This window comes from Melospiza georgiana, chromosome 5 (genome assembly GCF_028018845.1).
Source record: "Melospiza georgiana isolate bMelGeo1 chromosome 5, bMelGeo1.pri, whole genome shotgun sequence".
NCBI lineage: Eukaryota > Metazoa > Chordata > Aves > Passeriformes > Passerellidae > Melospiza > Melospiza georgiana.
In genome coordinates, this window is record NC_080434.1 from 33,314,425 (window position 1) to 33,327,449 (window position 13,025).

General features: G+C 45.9%; 1 protein-coding gene across 3 annotated transcripts; it reads right to left on the reverse strand.

Annotated features, from left to right (window-relative positions):
- Positions 1-194: 194 nt before the first annotated feature.
- Positions 195-12,234, reverse strand: NUP54 (nucleoporin 54). 3 transcript variants are annotated; one of them, XM_058024759.1, is made up of 13 exons: positions 12,104-12,234; positions 10,430-10,591; positions 8,393-8,476; positions 8,138-8,287; positions 7,276-7,505; positions 5,017-5,204; positions 4,370-4,566; positions 3,543-3,597; positions 2,869-2,962; positions 2,293-2,400; positions 1,804-1,923; positions 1,349-1,459; positions 195-1,019 (listed from the first exon to the last, which is right to left on the reverse strand). In XM_058024759.1, exons 1-13 carry the CDS (start codon positions 12,153-12,155, stop codon positions 891-893), a joined length of 1,680 nt encoding a protein of 559 aa, XP_057880742.1. In that variant the 5' UTR covers positions 12,156-12,234; the 3' UTR covers positions 195-890. The 3 variants fall into 3 exon arrangements, with proteins under 3 accessions (XP_057880742.1, XP_057880743.1, XP_057880741.1); XM_058024760.1 differs by lacking the exon at positions 10,430-10,591; XM_058024758.1 differs by lacking the exon at positions 12,104-12,234 and having other exon boundaries at positions 10,430-11,699.
- Between the last annotated feature and the right edge of the window lie 791 nt (positions 12,235-13,025).

A 13,025-nucleotide genomic window follows, 5' to 3' on the forward strand; every position in this document is an offset into this window, starting at 1 on the left:
TTGCTGCCCGGTAGGATCTAGGAGCCACACCTTTCACTTTGGTTTGGGGACTGAGGCTGCCATGCAGCTCTGTGACACTGGGTGTGACAGCCTGCTACCTTGGAGTGCCTGGAGCAGAGTGAAGTGCATTACCTGGAGCTGGGAGCAGCGTCATTGCTTTGCTGATGTCACTGAGAGCCAACACCACACACCGCTTATTACAAATTCAGACTGAATTTATTACTTTTGGGTGATTTTTAAAAAAGGCAGAAGACAACATCCAGACATACTGTTACTTAGAGGGGCAGCAAAGCTTTGTATAACTCATATATGTAAAGTGATCAAAACATAACCTTCAGATCCTTGCACTCCAAAGGAAGGACAGAAACTGGAAACATGAACTTTCTGCAGCTTGCCCCAGTAACTGACTGGTATTGCAGAGAACAACATAGTTACAGCAACAAGTATCTCTCTAATGATTTAAGTTAGCTGTTTACACAATGGTGCTACTTGATTGTTCTGACAGAAACATGGAAGCAGGCTAAGCTTTCCACAAACCGAGTCATTAGCGAAACAATCCCCTCAGCACTGCATTTTTTAGGACAATGTTGTTGTAAAAAAAGAAGAAAAAAGGAAAACAAATGTACAATAGTACATATAGTTTTGTAGTAAAATGGTATCTGAACAGATTCAGTTTTCCTTCTTTTGTTAAAGCATATACAGCTTTATAAAATATAAACCTTCCAAAGGTCAATTTTAAAAGCTTAGAAGAGGCTTTGCTAATTCTAAAAGTAACAGACAAAATACCATTTTGCTCCTACAAGACATGTGTTTTATTTTACCTCAACAGTTTTAGCCTTGGAAGGTGAGCCATGAACTCCACTACCATGTTCTGTGTAAACCTCCACCAGTCAACTGAAGACTCCCCCTCGGATGGGAATGCTCTCGTTCAACCCATGTTCTATTAGCTTGATGTCCTCCAAATCATCTTTGATGATGCTGATTAGGTGACTCAGCCCTTCTTGCTGCTGCTTCAGGTGCTGCAGACAGTTCAGAAACCAGTGTGAGTATTGTTCAACTTCACAAACTTACTAGGTAATATTTCTCAGAAGTGTCACGACTGGTGGCATTGGCACATTGATAATCCTGGCATCATTTCTCTGAGGAAGGAATAACAGCATTTTCTGTGCTAACAGCCTGTCTCCACAGAGTGGTTTTGTACAATAGCTTGGTGCCCCAGCACTGAGACCGATTACAAGGAAGACTTGATCAAACATGACAACATGACATTCTAGATCCAGTCAGTGTGTGTCTGGCTTAAATGATCAAGCTCAAAGAGTAGGCCAGGGTTCTACCAAGTAACACTCACTTGCTTGATTTCCCTTAAGAGGTCAGCATCTATGTAATAGCGCTCTTCAGCCCGTACTGCTCCAAAGTGGTTTTGCATCCTAATCTGGGACATGAGCTCATTCAGTCTGCCCTGGGAAGAAAAACAGGCTTAAATCAAACACAACTCATTTACAGCTGCCACAGTTCCAGCATCTACCATTCCTTGAGTCTCAGTCTCCAGGGCTGGAAACATTGCTGCTCATTCAATTTTTAGATGTTCTGGAAGACATGCAAAGGGTAAGCGACTCCATGATTTCCAAGAACTCAAAACTACTGAAATACCTATTGGCTATTCAGCAAAGAGCACAATGCTACAACCTATCACACCGAGACTGAAAGCCTTCCACAGCTAATATACACATGTGTTTTGGAAAACTGCCATGTTTTCAGTGAGGAAACCCCAGAGGTGTTAGCCAAATGCTGTCAGCCACTCACCTTGAACTGCGTGGGTGCGTTAAGTTCACACTGAATTGTATCCAACTGTACACGAAGCTGCTCCTCATCTGCCTGAATGGCATAACCACTTTTCCTTTGGATCTCCTGCTTTATTAGCACCTACAAAAGAAGCCTTTGACGTTCATTAGAGAACACTTGGCCCATCCTTCTCCCCACCAGCCCATCTCTACATCTTTTTGCCCCTCCTCCAGCCTGTTTCTCACTGGATTTGTTGTGTCATTTAGTCTGCTGCTCTAAGACCTCAGGGCAGTCCTGTGGTTTTGGGTAGGTGAGAGAGAAGGTTCCCAAGTACAGCAGACCTGAGCTTTCCCTGACAGCTCTGCCTGGTACTTAAATGAACACCTGTTAGCTGAGGTCAGAATAATTTTCAGCACTGGCCTGCACAAGATGGAACAGGTTCTTCTTCCCTCTGAGACTGCTTGTGGCACTGAAGCGTGTCAAAGGACTTGTTTAGATTATCCTTGTTACCTGCAAGGTTCTGTGCGAAAGCGCCATCAGTTTCCTTTTGTATTGTGCAATTTTTGCCATAGTTGTCGTTTGGTTTTTCTGCAGCTCACTGATATCTTCTGATATTATCTGCAGAGGAGATGGGAGTCAACTAGAAGCCAGAGAGTTTTTGATAACAGAACAAGGTAGGCCTGATTTAAAACTGGAAGCTTCATGACACTACACCACTTAGCAACTTGGTGTCCTTGCCCCAGATGATTTTAGAAAGCTTTCTTCTATCTCTACTGTTCTGCTTTGTATTTATTTTCATACACAACTGGGATTTTCAGAAGGCACTGGAAAATTGGTTGCCCAAAGTTAAAAGTTTCTGCCAATGGACTTAATGGAGTGGGTGTGGATTAGCCTGTAACAAAACAGTAAGCTGGAACCTCAAACAAATGAAAGCCAAACCATTCTGCTCAGTTTTTGGGCAAAGATCTATTTAAGGGATATATTAAGACAATGGTTCATGTTTCCATTTTGAACACACAGGGCTAGGTGCATTTAATAGTGCATCCTTTGTCAACAGAAAGTCACGATAAAGATGAGCAACCTTACATCTAATCGAGTTTGATGCTGTTTGGTCATCTGATCCTGGACCTTCAATCTTCTCAGCAGTTCCTTGAAACCCACCATTGGCACAGGAATAAGCCTAGGAGAACACAAATATTTCTTACAACATGTTTCTATACTGGACACATCAAACATGATAAGGGTTAATAATTATGAAACAGAATCTAACATAAAGTCACAGATTATGCCGATCTTTTATAAATTAATATATAACCATATCTTCTTTTGCTTAGTTTTAGAGTCCTAACTGTTCCCCATAACCTCTTCCTTTTTCATAAAGAAACCAGCCCAATTTATCTGTAACCACTGGAGGGTACAAGGGCGCAGCACCTTCAGCAGAAAAGAGAAAAAACCATAAGGGTTGCAAAAAATAAATCCCAATAACTAATCCATGTAACGGAGGACACCACTCCTCTAAGGAACCCAAGTAAGACTCTTTCTCTATCCTGACAGCTCCTAAGCGCCTAAATGGGTAACGGGATTAAGACAGGCACCTCCAGTAATCTTCACTGCTTTCAAGGGGATCAGCACTTGGCCAAGTTGTACTCGGGTAACTTTCTCACAAGTTATCTGAAGGGTACTATGCAATTATTATCTCTTTCTCCCCTGTCCAAGCCTTGTTGCAATATTTCAATACTTGAACATACTATTTGACTTACTTATCAGGATCAGGATTATCAACTTTGGCTTGTTCCCATATAATAGGATCAACACCTAAAAAAAAAAAAAAAAAAGGATTTTTCGTAGGGCTATCTGAGAGATATTACAGCTGCTAACCAGGAAAAAATGCTTTGCAATACACAAACCCTATAAACTATGCTAACCCAAATGCCTGTTGCACAAATTAAGGTTAATTAAACTAGGGTAGTTCTTTAAATCTCCTGGTCCTGAGCAGTAGCAGTAAATTCAGACCCAAAAGCTGTCAAGCACTGTTTTGAAAGCAGGGGAAAGGAATAACCCATAGGTGCTCCCATTGGATAATCCATACTTTAAAGGCAGAAATTCCTACTGTTCCCATTCTATGCCACACTTGGGTCATCTGTCCTTTTGAAGTTGCTTATTGTGTGAAACAAACAAATATTTGAAATATCAGTAACTAAGTGATTAAAGTAACAAATCAGTTGGCAAAATAATCTCAGTAGGAGTTAGCTCTGACTTTTCTGCAAGACTAGGCCAAATGCCTTTTCCAATCCAGATTTCATAACCTTTCATATCCTAAACATGGACATATATAAAAGCTATAGATACAAAGGTAAGTCATCTAATCAAATTACATGAAAAGCCCATAACTACTCTAAAACAAAGCTATATGTGCAAAGCTGTCTGTGGCCACAAAGGCAAGCTAAGAGAGCCATCTGAAAACTGTGAGTATAGGACATGATTATTCTGATTTTTAACTTTTCTTTTTTTCTTATTATTTTCACAGGTGTTTTCCAGCTGACACCAGCTTTTTTCCTGGAGAGCACAGAAGGCCCAGCCCACGCACCGGCAGGAGGGTTCTGCAGGAGCTGCTTGACTTGTGCTGGGGACAGCTCTGTCCTGGCCATGGACAGGCTGACCCCCAGCTGCTGCAGGGATGATTTGATGTTGGCTTGCTCGAAGTGGGCATAGAGGGTCGTTGCAGGAACTCTCCTGGAGGTGCCATTGGGGGAGCGCTCCACAATATAAATGATCACTTCTGTCCTGAGCGAGGCAAAATGTGGAACGTCAGGAAAAGGTCAGCAGCACGAAGGAGGTAACACAATACACAACCACTCAAAATCCAAGCTATCACTTCTCCCAGCTGACTTTTAACTTCTTTACCAAGTGAGATGTAAAGTACCAGTAGCTGCAGGGTTTAACACAGCAAGGGAGAGAGAATGAAAAACTGTAAATCCATTACATTCTCTGCTCCTCCCAGTTTTACCAACCATATCCTATGGTGATACTAGTACTACATTAAGAATAGCCTAAAATCTCTGAAAAGGCACTGGACTCAATGTTGTAAGAAAAACTATATGAAGGAATAAGAGATACAAATCAAACTCAGGATGAAGAGATCTAAAATCAAGGAGAAGGGGAGACAGTAGACTTAGGCACCAACCCATTCTAACATGCAATATAAATGGGCAACCCTGTGGGAAGTTCACGTACTGGTCATCGGGCATTGTTTTAACACCTTCGACATTGACGGTGAGGGTCTGGTTTCCTCCCAAAATTTTGTGTAGCGATTCTACGAGCTGCTGCTGCTGGCTTCGAATATCTGCTTCTTTTCTGTTAAACACCAAGACCACGAGGCCATCTTCATCTTTGTTGTTGGGCATTAAACTGTAACCCACAGCCTGCCGAGGAACACATGAAAAATGAAGGTATGTTACTTAGCAAATGCCTATCCTTGTGGCATGAAGAGGAGGGCTAAATCCCTCTGTTTTTAGAGCAACTGGTTCCAAATTTAACTCACAATTTATTCAAAGCTGCACAAACATGAAATCAATCCCCTTGTAAATCAATCTCTCACACAGCCATCAGTACAGCAGCTTTTGAAACAGTTTGGATTTTTACAAAAAGTTCCTAAGTATCCTTTTTCCATCAGGGGAGTTGCCAACACAGCAGAGCTGACAGCAATCAGGAACATTTTACAAACTGAGCCTTTTTCCAAATTGCAAATGGAACCAGAGGATCAGCCTTTTACAAGCAAAAACAGAGTGGCAGCTTTCACCTCCTCTTGCCTGTCAGCTGTCACCCCACGCTGGCACTGGTGACAGGGCGGAGAGTAAGGGCTTGGTGAGGCCCTGACACTGCATGTGGGTGGGTGACCTGCACCTTTCCCCTCATGAAGAAAGAAATGAGTTGGGGATGTGCCCAGGAGCTCGATTTTGTCAGCAGAGGGTAATCCCCTGCCATAGTGAGCCTCGCAGAACCAGCCATCCTGCCATGGAGCACAACAGTGACAGCTAAGGAAGAATTTGTTTTTAAGCACATGACACCTCTGGTACTTCTGTTTTAAATAAGTAACTTCCACAATCTTTTTACGCAACTCAGCAGTTTCAAACTAGAACAGATGTATTTTACTTCACTGTGGTACTTCAAACAACAGCCTGTAACACATAGAGCAGCATGCATTTCTTGGTCTGGAGCTGCATGCTTCTCATGCATCCTAGAGCTGGAATTGTGTACAAGTGGAACCCTTCATATAATGCTTCCTTCTTATCTGATGCCAAGGTGTTTCAGTGGCAATAACCAAAACAGCTTATGATGCTTTGCTCCTATCCCTGTGCCACCTTCTCCCCTATTTTTTGCAGGCATCTTCACTGGTGGCACAGATGGAACTTGTCAGTATTTCACTTATGGCACGTGAATTCATGGCATTAGAAATGCTCCAGTCACAGGGACAACACTAAACCTAGTATCTGGTATTTTCTAACCTGAAGACTCTTCTTTTTAGTAAATGAAACTCTAAAATAACCGATTTTGCGCCACACAACTTATAATAATGGACAATTTTCCAAAGCTCAGAAACAGTGAAAGCAATTCAGACAACAACTTACAAGAAAATAAGCTTTCAGTTGCATTGCTAAGAAAATGTTCAAGGTAACACTGAAAAAGGTGATGCAACAAAACCAAACATTTTTTAGGCAGGCACAATTGCTGCAAAAATGTTACAGAACTCTCATAATGTACATAATCAACACTGGACTTAATTCAGTATTAACCTACATTCAGGACACAAAGTTTGCACTCCAAAGGATCAGCTTTGGAGGTGTCGCCACGCCTGCCCCAAATCCCCTTACAAGCCTGAGGCTTAGCAAGACAGTCAGCAAGGGCAGGATTTGCGGAGGATGGAGAGCCACAAATTTGTCAACATGAGAAGCAAGATCTGGAACTGCTGACGAGTCCACACAGGGAATGGAGTCAGCATGAGCACTGGCAAGGATAAAGGCTGGTGGATTTTAAACCTGGCACAGGCCAAGTTCATAGAGGGTTATTTTAATCTAGACAAAGCAAGGAAGAAAGACCCTGAAGCTCTTATTCCAAATGTTCACAGTTTCTTTCAGACAAGAAGGTTATTTCGAATTGTTTCTGTCTTATTGTAACATACACAGACACACATTAAAATTAATTTCCATAGATCTGTTTGAAGTACACACACACTAACCTGAATGCTAGTACATGAAATTGTTACTTTCATGCTCCACATCTGGGCTCATTATCTAGTCCCTCCACACCACCCAGATTTCCAACATCTTCGTACCTTTTAATGAGTATGCATCAGAATTGTGCAGATTACCTGGAAAAATACTGTTTCAGAATACTCTTAACCAGTGACAAAGTCTGGTTTAACACCCATGAGCTGCTCAGCCTCAGCAGAGTAATGGATTGGCGCCCTCTGCGGGCAGCTGAACCATGCCATACCTTAAACCTGCAGAAGGGGTTTTCCTGCGTGAACTCCACCGGAGCGATGTTGTTGTTGAAGTACCCTTTGCCCGTGCCCCAGAAGGCCTGGAGCTGGTTCCATTTGGCCAGAATGGCATCCCTCTCATCTCCCAGCAGTGTCGGGGCCGAGAGGGCGCTGGCTGTGTTGATGAGTTGGTTGGACTGAGCGGGAGTCTGGGCAGGCTGGTTGAACAACCCAGTGCCTAATGCTGGGTGGGATAAAGAGAAACAAATGAACCCCTTGAACAACTGTGACCATGCTATCACCTATCACTAGCATCACTTCTTATCAGACTCTGAGAAGCAAAATAAAACCAAACAAATAAAGGAATTAAAATCAGATCATGTCTCTTAAGTGTCTTTTTACAGCCATTCATCATCTACCACTGAAGCTCCTGAACAATACATTAGAAGAACTTTAGGGGTTTTTTTTAACAAGACACATGTATTGATCCATGTCACCATCTATTTGGCACCCTCAATACCGAAATCTGAGAGGCAGGCTGGCTGTTACAAATTCAGTGGACTCAGAGCCTGAAGCTGCTTATTATCCAGCTCCCATTTAAATTAACCTCAATGCCTTTTTCCTTCCCTTTCTAGTAATGCTGTGACTGCAACATCAATTCTCTAACTACATTCTACCAGCATTAAACCAAAGGGGTAAATATTGTTGGAAGCTCAAGGGTGAAGCTCAGAGACTTGCTTGAGCTCTAGTTTAAGAGTTTAAGTGTTAAACCACCTCCAGTTACAATACACTTCTGTCCTACTACCGCAGCAACAGAAGATGGCAGTCTTGTGCTTTCACTGCTAAGGGATGGGTAAATCCCAAGGCCATACTCACTGGTCTGCTGCTGCTGCTGCTGCTGCTGCTGGGTTCCAAAGCCTCCAAAGCCTAGCCCAGTTCCCAACCCACTGCCCAAGCCAGTTCCAGTTCCTGTGCCAAAACTGGTACCAAATCCAAAGCCTTTGTTCTGGGTACCACCAAAGAGTCCTGCGGAAACAAGTACATGATTACCGAGAAGAAGAGCACAGCAGCCCTGCAACCCAAAGCACTCCTGGATCTGCTCTGCGGGCAGTCAGTCCCTCAGTCCCTTACCGCCGGTGCCGGTGTTGGTGGGAGCAGAGAAGCTGAACGCCGGTGCCGCGCTGGTGGTGGTGGTCCCAAAGCCTCCAAAGGCACCTGCCGAACACAGACTGCGGTCAGGCAGCGGCACACGGCCCCGCAGCTGGGCACAACACCGCAACCAACCGCACGCCTCGGGGGTCACGGCCACAGGGGCTGACAGACGGATGGCACATGGCACAAGCATGTAGTTCACACTGAGCATGGGCACCGAGCTCATCGCCCAAGGAAATGGGGGAGAAAACACGGATCACAAAGCCACAACTTGTATGGTGTGTCACGAAAGCAAATAAAAAGGCAGCAGTCAACTGACATCTCGGTCCTTTACCAGAGGGATGTGCTTCCCCTAGTGACAGACACAACTAACAGGACTATTTCTTACATTCGTTCTCAGGAATACTTCTGCTCAATGTCACTACTAAGTGTTTAATAAACAACTCGACGTTTTGGGAACTTTACAAACAGTCCTAACACCTCAGGAAACCCGAGGCCAGATACACACAGTCGTGTAAATTTCTACAGGGTCATTTTTTTTAAGCCTTGTTTCCCAATGATCATACCCGTTACACCTCATTTAGAGGTTCAACCACTAGTATAGGAAGATGGATGCAGAAGCAATCGGCCTTCCACAGATTTTCAGGAAAAGCAGCCATTGGCCAGCAGGAGAGGACCCAAGTGAGCACCTGAGCTCCAGTGCTGCCAATGGCACTGGCCCAAGGTGCAGCCTGTGGAGCGCTGACCTGCCTGGGAAAGCAAGGTGTCTGCGTCTCATGCTGCTTTTACACGTGCTCAAAAGACAAAAGACAGTCTGCTACAAAGGATTTGTCACAAAGATGCTGCCTCTCCTCACTCACATGTCAATAGCAAAAAAAAGAGATCTATTACACTCACAGTCCTCCTGTCCACAAATCAAATGAAAAGCATAAATCAAAGCTGATAGGCAAGGGCATTTTACTTCCATTCAGCAAACACTTTGATGTGAGTGGGCACAAGAAATTGTTCCTTGTAACACCCATGTTCCTTGTAACACCCATGTAACACCTGCTGGCAGGAGCACCAGCAGGTAACACCATTTTTAGGTACCTTTGTACCCACTGCAAATTTAGTCATTCTTTCTTGAAAAGGGCCTGAGACTACAAATTCAGTACCAAAGAATCAAATTAAATATCAAATGGACTATCCATGGTCTCTTCTGTGTCTTCTCAAATGAAGCCAGTGAAGAGTGTTCACAGCAAATAAACCCAATGAGACCGCTGGAGTGCACAGAACAGATGAGTGGCGCAGACACAGAGAGCAATGACACTGTGGGATGGACGGAATTCCTATACGAGCAGCAGCAACCGGACCCCTTGGCTAATTCCACACCTACACAAGCATTAGAAATCCATCCAGCCCAAAGTTTTCATAGGGAATGGGAAATATTTGAAGTGAAATGACATCAGCTGATGGCTCAGATCTGATGGATCTCCATACAAAGGGCTTCCTTGGCCACACCCCAGTGCCCCCATCCCGTGCAGGCCTCCCTGGAGCAGGAGCACCCCTGGAGAGCTGGAGCAGGGCGGTGTTGGGACACTCGGCGGCTTTGGGAACAGGCCACAGCTGGCTCTGACTTTGTGCCGGTCGTATACAATTCGTTTCTGCACAGAAACTACTGAGGTGTGGTGTGTTCATGACAGCCAACGCAAGGCCGATGAGGAGACACGGGGGAAGATGGAAACATGACTGCAGTAGTCCAAGAATCTCATGTCAGGAAACAGGGAAAAGGGACCAGCTCTGGGATTGTTCGGGATCACCTGGATTCATTCCCATTCTAGAGACTTTTGCCTACAGGGTTATTTTCCCTCAAAAACTATTCCTCGAGAATTTAACGGGCTAAACCCCTCCCATTCCATTTCCAGAGCTTTTATGGATATGAGGATTAGTAGCGGACACAGATCCCCAGTGAGGGATGCAATTCTTGGACCCCTGCTGTAACATTTACCACAGAACACGGATGTACGCATTATCTACCTGCGCTTGCCAGACTGTTACCAAAATTGAAAGCTGGAGTTGAGGTAGTGGAAACACCGAAATTCCCAATATTAAAATTCACTGCGGGATTAGCAGTTAATCCGAAACCCCCAAAATTAAACCCACTGGCAGTGGAGTTTGCAGTTTCAAGCCCACCAAATCCTGACGAGCGGGAAGCAGAAAAAGAGCAAGGCAACATTAGTTGAGAGTGAAAGGCAGGTCCCAGGAGAGAAAAGCTGAAGCATTTTTCCATCACCATAAGCAAGACAGGCAGAGTTAGACACAAGAGTAAAAGGTATTAACTGGCATTAAACATCATTTATTGGACACAAGGAGAACACTTAAAAGCTCAACACACTGCTGCTGTAAAGATATTATTTTTTAATTATACCGTGCATAAAGCAGCAGCATTTCCCCACCTTTTTTCAAAGCCTTATGTCTGTGATTCAATATTCACATTAACAGTCATTTTTAACAGCCTAAGACTGCTCAATACAGCTGCATCTGTGTTAAGTGTAACAGATAATGTCAAAATCAATTCATAAACTATCAGGAAGGCAAGAGTAAATCATCTTCATACAAGTAATACACTCAGATACATGGCAGCAGAATAACCACAAAACTCAGCTCCAGCAGATGAGGCACCACACAAGTCTCAGCTACTCCAGGGCAGACTTATCCAAGTTCTATTGCCAAAATCTGCCCACCTCAGCCTTGCTGGATTTACTGATGCACCCAGCACCCCTGGGATGCAGCTGAAACAGTTTCATGCTAGACAGACAATGGGAAGTCCTGAGGAGTGATCCCAGATGTCCCTCTGACATTGGTCTGTGAATGTCATAAACCTCGCCACAATGTACAGGCAGCACAAGGCAATGTTTTACTTTCAGATGGGGCCAGAAAGAGTGTTTGTAAAAGAGACAGTAAAATTCAGGCTAACTAGAGCAAAGATGAGTCCCGTCCAAAGGAGTTTGGAGTCAACAATTAATTATTTTACTAACTGAGGGCAAGGAAAGCTCTGTCTTACATTTCACCATGACTGACAGTGACAAAAGCAGAGGGGGAATAGTCTAACTTTACAAGTTAACCGCTATCTTTTACCTTGCTCAAAAATGAACTTCCAAGGGCATCTCGTCCAAACGATGAATTTATTGCAAGAAAATACTGATCCGAGGGACCTGACTACCTCATCACAAGCGCCTCAAGAGCCGCTCCCGGACCCACCGGGGGCCACGCGGGGCGCGGGACGGCGCCTCTGAGGCGGCCGCGGCTCCCATTGGCTGGGGGGCACGCGCTGCCCGCCACCGCCGCTCCCATTGGCCGCAGGGCACGCGCGGGCCGCCGCCGCCGCCGGTCTCATTGGCGGGGGAGCACGCGCGGGTCCCTCACGGGGCCGCGATTTCAATTGGTGGGGGGTCACGCGCGGGTCCCTGAGGCGGCAGTGATTCCCATTGGCGGGGGGGCACGCGCTGCCGGCCGCCGCGGTTCTCATTGGCGGGGGGGGGAGCGGTACGTGGGGAACACGCGCGAGCCGCCGTCACGATTCCCCATTGGCCGGGGGGCACGCGCGGCCCTTTGAGGCGGCCGCTGTTCTCATTGGCGAGGGGGCACGCGCTGCCCGCCGCTCGGCTTCCCCCGCCCCGCCCCTCCGCGCCCCGGTTCCCCCGCGCTCACCGGTCGGGTTGGCGGCCCCGGCTCCCGCCGTGGCGCTGAAGTTGAAGGCCATGGGGCCGATCGTGGGACGGCGAGCGGAGGCCCCCGCGGGAGGCGCGTACGAGCCCCCGCGCGGGTCCGGCCACAAACAAAACCAGCCGCACGCGCCGCTTTTCCGCCGCCACCAAAGCGCTTCCGGGTGGCGCAGGCGACGCGCGGTGACGCAATCGGCGCGCGCCAGCGGGCTGTACCACTGCAGGCAGCGGGACGGGGGTGCCGGGAGAGGCTTAATGTCCCAAGGGAAATAAATGAAGAATAAAGCCGAGCAGCTCTTCCGTGAGGATGGCGGGCATTCCCGGGATTCCACAACCCCGGGACCACAGAGCCGCCGTTCCTTTGGGTGTCCCCGCTGTAGGAGCTGGCGGGCAGGCGGGGACATGACATAATTCCTTCCCAGTGAGGGCTCCCACAGGCACCCCACAGCCGGGAGGAACGGCTTCCCTCCATTTTCCCAGGATTATTCCCAGAAAACAAGATTTGGGGTGACAGTGTTGTCACAGAATGCCAGGAGGGCTTGGTCTGGAAGGCACCTTCAAGCCCATCGTGCTCTGCTCCCTGCCATGTGTTGAAAATGACCAGATAATACTGGCTTTTGCATTTACGTATTAGCCTATGCATGCTGTTAGCGATAACAAGTATTTAGAAATAGCATCAATAACTCTTTTTAGCTGCATGCTAATAAAATATAATCTATGAACTTAAGCCTGCACTGTGATGCTTAGAGAAACAGTGGTGTAATCAATATAGTATCTGTGTATCACTCATGGAAATAATGGTGTGATGAATGTATTGTGCTGTAGATCTTAGCAAAACATAAGATGTTTTAAAAAAGGGGCTTTTGTGTTGGTCAGGCCATGCACTGACCAACCTGTCCAAGAGATAA

Excerpts from the sequence above, each read along its gene's own strand:
- NUP54 (XM_058024758.1), bottom strand. The coding sequence starts at position 10,688 with ATGGTGATGGAAAAATGCTTCAGCTTTTCTCTCCTGGGACCTGCCTTT. Across the intron at positions 8,477-10,429 it reads TAACAGTCTGGCAAGCGCAG|GTGCCTTTGGAGGCTTTGGG; the intron begins GTAGATAATGCG and ends TGTGTTCGGCAG. Across the intron at positions 1,924-2,292 it reads TTTCGCACAGAACCTTGCAG|GTGCTAATAAAGCAGGAGAT; the intron begins GTAACAAGGATA and ends CTTCTTTTGTAG.